The sequence below is a fragment of the Pundamilia nyererei genome, unplaced genomic scaffold, assembly GCF_000239375.1.
Source record: "Pundamilia nyererei isolate P.nyererei 1_Seehausen unplaced genomic scaffold, PunNye1.0 scaffold00043, whole genome shotgun sequence".
Lineage (NCBI taxonomy): Eukaryota > Metazoa > Chordata > Actinopteri > Cichliformes > Cichlidae > Pundamilia > Pundamilia nyererei.
In genome coordinates, this window is record NW_005187444.1 from 170,368 (window position 1) to 176,928 (window position 6,561).

The 6,561-nt window shown below is 39.3% G+C and overlaps 1 protein-coding gene across 1 annotated transcript in view; it reads right to left on the reverse strand.

The window, feature by feature from the left end:
• Nucleotides 1-524: 524 nt before the first annotated feature.
• Nucleotides 525-6,561, reverse strand: part of cat (catalase) — a 9,418-nt gene continuing 3,381 nt past the window's right edge. Inside the window, 11 exon segments of the mRNA XM_013910400.1 lie at nucleotides 525-1,222; nucleotides 2,258-2,341; nucleotides 2,572-2,679; nucleotides 3,110-3,240; nucleotides 3,725-3,863; nucleotides 3,951-4,103; nucleotides 4,290-4,481; nucleotides 4,571-4,696; nucleotides 4,904-5,008; nucleotides 5,408-5,583; nucleotides 5,586-5,654. Coding sequence (XP_013765854.1) covers nucleotides 1,157-1,222; nucleotides 2,258-2,341; nucleotides 2,572-2,679; nucleotides 3,110-3,240; nucleotides 3,725-3,863; nucleotides 3,951-4,103; nucleotides 4,290-4,481; nucleotides 4,571-4,696; nucleotides 4,904-5,008; nucleotides 5,408-5,583; nucleotides 5,586-5,654 — 1,349 coding nt within the window. The 3' untranslated portion in view covers nucleotides 525-1,156.

The following is a 6,561-nucleotide window of genomic DNA, read 5'->3' on the forward strand; positions in this document are numbered from 1 at the left end:
TAAAATAAACTGTTTACAACAATATTATTTCATCGTTTTGATGGTCACTGTAGTGGATATAACCATTTCTTAAAGTTCTCTCTTTCTCTTATATTTAATATAACCACACTACGGACGGACAAGACAAGCACCTGTTTTTATGTGTTGTCGTTAGCAACAATGACGGTAAAACCATCGCGTGGCTCCGCTGTCCGCTTGTTTGTTTTCCACACAAACCTTTCACAATAAAGCTCAACATCCTGTTGAGACTTTTCAAAATAAACTGAATCACGGGAAAGAGTCTGCAGATTGTTTATGGATGAGAAGCAAAAAAGAGCCGTCAAGCGCTAAAAAAATAAACCTTAGACTCAAACTATGAAAGAAAATGGTGGCCGTTAAAACTTATGTCTAAAAATGTATAGTTTCATACATCGGTTAAAACACTCGACTCCAGTTGGAAACACTTCATGCAAGGTGAGTTGCCCGAGATTCACAGAATTTACAAAAAATGTTAAATTTTTGTGATTTATATCGTTATCAGGACGATAAATGTCTTATATCGGAATATGAGATTTTGGTCATATCGCACAGCCCTACTAGTAACCACAACAGATCATTGCTCATTCTGGGAAATAAAGCAGCAGCAAACCTGTGGTTCATAAAAACTCCAGATGTTTTATCAGCTTAAACCGAGATTTGACATTAAAGCAGATACCAAACATAATTTTTAACAAGTGAACAGATTTCTTTTAAAGTTACAATGCTTTTTAAATTTTCAAGCATTGTAGTTTAGTAGTATACACACTCTGAGGAATTAGCTAAGACTGGTTTAGTAAATGAACTTAATGCAATCAAATCAAAATTAAATGGAATAAAATGCTCTTAAATGCATATTAAACTTGATTGATCTAACAATAACTATTCAAAGCTCAAAAACACTGCAGTAGAATCATGGCGACTTTATCTCAACCTTGTTATGTTGTAGATAACAAGAAAAATGCAAGTGCTGCTGAGAATTATTAGAAATAAACTGCTTGGAAAAACTAAATTAAAAACCAATTAGCCAAAACATTTAAAAACTAGACTGCTAGTATTCTGAACCTTTTCTGATGGCTCGAATAATGGTCCATTTTAGTTAACAGTTATCACACAGGTGCATCTTTTGAAATTTAAGGCATCACATCTTAGATGAGGCGGTGATGGCTGAGGCTCCAGGACGGCTGTAAACGTGCAAAGTGGCATCCTGAAAAGGGACAGAGTAAAAAAAACAAAACACAAATGAGATCAGATACAAAAAACAAAACAAACAACAACAAAAAAACAACAACAACAGGAGAAGGACAACACATAACAACAATGCTCAGTAACCAGTGTATTTAAGAGCAGACTACAGCAACCTCCCTGAACAGGGTCCAGTATTCATTACGGTGGTAGACATCCAAGAAAGAGACTCCAGTATGAAAAGTTGGACAGCACCAAGCCCTGACACGATTCATGCCTACTGGCTAAAGAAGCCGACTAAATGAGTGTCTAGCAGCACAAATGAACCAGCTACTAGTCAACGAGAGAGACCCAGAATAGCTAACGAAGGCTGGACAGTGATGATCCCCAAGGACCTCCAGAAGGTAACAGTCCCATACAACTACCAACTAATAACCAGGCTCAGCACCACATGGAAGCTCCTGTCCAGCTAACATGAAAAGGCACATGGGTTAGAGTGTCAAGCAAGTCATGAGGAGTCAGCTGAACGTTAAGAACAACACCTATGCCCTGTCCGTGATCAGGTACCCTGCTGGGATAATAAGAGTTAAAGCACTTTATTGTCATTGTAGTTATACAACGAAATTTGTTTGGTGGCTCACAGAGGCCAGCAGCAATAAAACAAGATGAAGAATAGTAACATAATAACCAAGTAAATGTAGTAAAAGTATAAAATATAAAGTAAAAAGAAGACACTTAGCACAGTAAGTAAAAAAGAAAAAAAAATACTAGTAGTTGGCCAAAGGAGGAGATAGAAGCCACTGACATCAAGACCAGGAAGCTCCTGACCATGCATGGAGGGTTTCACCCCAAGTCCAGCACCCTGATACTGTATGCTAAGTGGAGGAAGCTGGGGATTAGTGAATGCCATCACCATAGTTCAGGATGAACACGAGAAGCTCGAGAAATACCAAGGGCTCAGAGAAGAGCTCGAGAAAATGTGATAGGTGAAGATAACAGTGGTCCCAGTGGAAATTGGAGCACATATATACAAACATATACATACATACATACATACCTTCTTGGCCTCTGCATTGTACTTCTTGAGAAGAGTCTCAACTCTGTTTCCATAGTCTGGATGCACAGCCTTCAAATTCTCGACCTGCAAGACACAGAAGAAAAACATTACAGTCCTGGAGGATAGCAGGTTCTTTAAAAAACACATTCTCTCCATCTCCTATAAGCTATGAAGAATAAACATTCAGTAAATGCTATTGTAGCGTTTTAGATTACATTTATCAATAAGCACAACATCTTTCCTGAAACCTCACATTCCAAAAAGCACAAACTATGAGCAACAGCAAAGTGAGAGACTGTAGTGCTTGGACTCACCATGCGTTTCTGGATGAAGAGCTGGGCTCCTTTTAGAAACCCTGCCAAGTTCTGGCAAAGTCTCTGTCGCTCCTCCTCATTCAGGACCTGAGTGTAGAAGGTGCGAACCTGCAAAAAACACACAGGTTTATTCTCCAGTGGAAAAAGGAACTAATCAGAAACAGATTTTGACTCAGAAGCATCAACTTGATTTCAAGTCTTTTAAAAAAAAAAACCAAAAACAAAAAAAAAAAAAAACATCCTATTACACTTTCTGTTTATTACTAGTAAGAATTAGCTTTGACTATAGTTCCTTCCAAGATGAGGCCGAAGAAACCAGAAACCAGAGTGCAGTAACAGGAAGAAAAAGCCACTAAAACTAAATCTACATATTTCCATTACCCTTTAAAAAATGAGCAACAATTTCATCTTATCATTCGATCCACTGTTCATATTAAATACAGATTTATGCAGCTTTTTAATATTATCAAATCTGAAATTGCCTGGGCCTCAGACACTCTGTGTCACACGCCTACAGATCCTGTTAAATCATCATTACCTGTGTGACATTGTCTTCATCTGAGCTGTTGTAACGAGCAACATCTGCAGACACTTGGAACTTGGACTCCATAAACTGAGGCTGAGTCTCTGGGGCACTGAAGCTGTTAGGGTAGTAGTTTGGAGCGCCACCTGGTGGTCAAACAAAAACACTGGTGAGGCAGTGAAGGAAAGAAAGAAAAAAATGAACAAAGACCAGATGTTTGTGGAAAACCATAATCAGTGACTATAGTGATGACATACGTTATTCACACATCTATCACTGTACAATGCATGAAATGTAGCGATAAAATTAATGTTTAATCGCTAGTTTTTACATTTTGTGCACAATGTAGATGACTGTGGTTATGCATGTAATGCCCATGTTATACAATTATTTCTAATTATTTTATATAATACGGGTGTTTTTGGATCACTAAGATTTTTTCAAACACCATCACTGATCGTCTGCTTCAAAGGTGATATGCACTTGTGTATATGTCACGTGTATAATAACAGTTAAAAATAACAGTTAAGAACTCAGTATAAATAAACTGTAACACTACCTGGATTAAAATTCCAGGATTACTCAAGATTCATTTCTGAGCCACAGGTACCAGACCTGATCACGTCTCACCTTGGTTGTCATGCATGCACATCGGACCATCACGCTGGTAGTTGGCCACACGAGCCCTGAAGGGGCAGTTGACAGGGATCTGCAGGTAGTTTGCTCCCAGCCGGTGACGATGCGTGTCTGGGTAGGAGAAGAGGCGACCCTAGACAAAGAACATGGAGGACAGAGCTCAATACCAACCTAGCTTTTCTTCATTCCCCCCAGCTTGTCAAATCTGCCATAATGTCACCTGCAGCATCTTGTCAGGGCTGGGCTCGATGCCTGGTGGCATGTTGCTTGGGTCAAAGGCCGCCTGCTCCACCTCTGCAAAGTAGTTGACTGGGTTCCTGTTCAGAACCAGTTTGCCCACAGGGATCAGTGGGTATTCTTTATGTGACCAAACCTGCACCGCGAATAAAATTTACAAATCACAAAAGTCATCTGTGATTTTCAAATGAGCACGTCATTATTTAGAGACAACCTGTGATAATATGGACGTTTTTGGAAAACAAGTTACCGAGTCACTGCACATTTATGTCACGTATTACTTTATAACTCGGATGTTTTCTGTTGTGCAGAACTGCGGTACCTTTGTAAGATCAAACGGGTTGAACCGGAACTTCTCAGCCTGCTCAAAGGTCATGACCTGGATGTAAAAGGTCCAGGATGGGTAGTTTCCATTAGCAATAGCATTGAACAGGTCTGCAATTCCATAATCTGGGTTGGTGGCTGCCAGGCGGTCTGCCTCTTCCACCGTCAAATTCTTTATTCCTTGATCCGTCTAAAAAATTTATTTTAAAAAAAATGAAGTCAGAGATGGCAGAACACACAACATAACAGCTACCGTAATAAAGCTGATCTCAGGCAGACCTTATAGTGGAATTTGCAGTAGACACGTTCACCATCAGCATTGACCAGTTTGAAGGTGTGAGAGCCGTAGCCATTCATGTGACGGTGGCCATCAGGCAAACCTCGATCGCTGAACAAGAAAGACACCTGCACAGGAGACAAGACGAGACCATGAAAACAACTACAAGAGTTTCTGTCAATAATGACTACAAGTATAAAGACAGCGAGCAACAGTGCACAGAAAGACTTACTTACTTGAAAATATTCTTTATCCTAAATGTGTATTTTAGAAACACCTCAGCTGACATGACATAATACACTAGACTTTTCAGTATCAGGCTCAGCAGCATCTACCTGATGCAGACTCTCGGGCCTCAAACTCCAGAAGTCCCACACCATGTCAGGGTCTTTCATGTGGGTTTGGGGATTGCGCTTCTGGGAATGGACGAAGGATGGGAACTGCACGAGATTAAAGATGGGACATTAATATAAGACAATGTACACTTGACTGATATTAGCACAGGTGTTGTGAGGAATGTGTCTCTGGTCTTAAATATCTTACATTAGGAATAACAAGCTTGGCTTTTATAAACTTTGAGTTAAACTAAGAGTGTAAACACCCCATGTTAGATATTTACTGTAATGTAAAAACAAAGAAAACAAGATACAAAACTGAAAAATCATCCACTTATGAAACTAGATCTACAATCTGTTCCTGGAAGAATTATTTACATGTTAAAAAATAAATAAATTAAAAAAAATAAAGTACTGCTGTAACACTACAACTCTCTGACACAAAATTATAAAAATCTGAACCATTACGGTCTGCCCAGACACATGCGTCCTACACCCACTCACCAGCATGGCATCCCTGATGAAGAAAATTGGGGTATTGTTGCCCGTCAGGTCCCAGTTGCCATCTTCAGTGTAAAACTTGACGGCAAAACCTCGAGGGTCACGCACAGTGTCTGCAGACCCAGACTCTCCAGCTGGGATATTAAAAAACAAACAAACAAACCATAAGACAGCAACTCCTCAAAAATCAATGACGTAATATGGTTGACTATTTTAAACTAAATTTGGAGCCAGTGTGTACCATCTGCACCTTACAGCCAGTAGCATTGTTGAAAGTTACCTTTAATGTCCCTTCTGGTGTCACACAAATCAAGATGGTAAGTACACCACTTACCATCACATCGCCAGCTTCTTACAATGAACACTCCTTTAACAAATAACCACTTTTACTCACACTTTGCATTTAAAAGTTTGTTTTGCAACTCATACCAAAAACCTTTTCAGCAGTAAATTATTATCATCATCTTCTATTGTTGCATTTTTCTGAAACATTCAATATAATGTTTTAATTGTCCATATTATTTTCCTCTGAAAGCATTTCATAACTGTCTTCAGCAGACATGAACATGTTGTGAGAAGATTAAGGGCTCATATAATCCAGGAGTATATTTATAAACATACCTGTTTCATATTTAAACTGTCCTGACAGTTTAAATATAAGTATAGTCAAAGTTCTGAGGCAAACTCCATCCCATGCACAATTCTGAATAATATATATTGTTTTTTTAATTGAAATATAAAATATGCTGAAAGCAGATGCAGGACTGTGAAGAAGTGGTGTACATTTGTGATGTAGCAAATCCTCGGTGATCCCCAGGCCACAAAAACATGGAAAGCAACACAATATTTAGGCCACTATGTCAGAGCTCTGTGGATATGGAACATTTTTCCCCATTAAGAATCGCCTGAAAGCCACTGATGGTCCTTAGTTACATCAATTTAAGCTGCTAGCTAAAACCCCAGCACTGTCCGAAGCTGAGCTGTCCCTCTCCTGCTACCTGCAAACATCAATGAGTCATACGAGTGTAAGGACCTAGAGTGCAGTCCAGTGGTGCTACTATAGATTTCAATAGCAAGTCCAAACTATCACATAAAAAACAGGGAAGAATGAACACCCCCCCCCCCCCCCCCCCACTAAGCAAATCTGTAACCAAAGC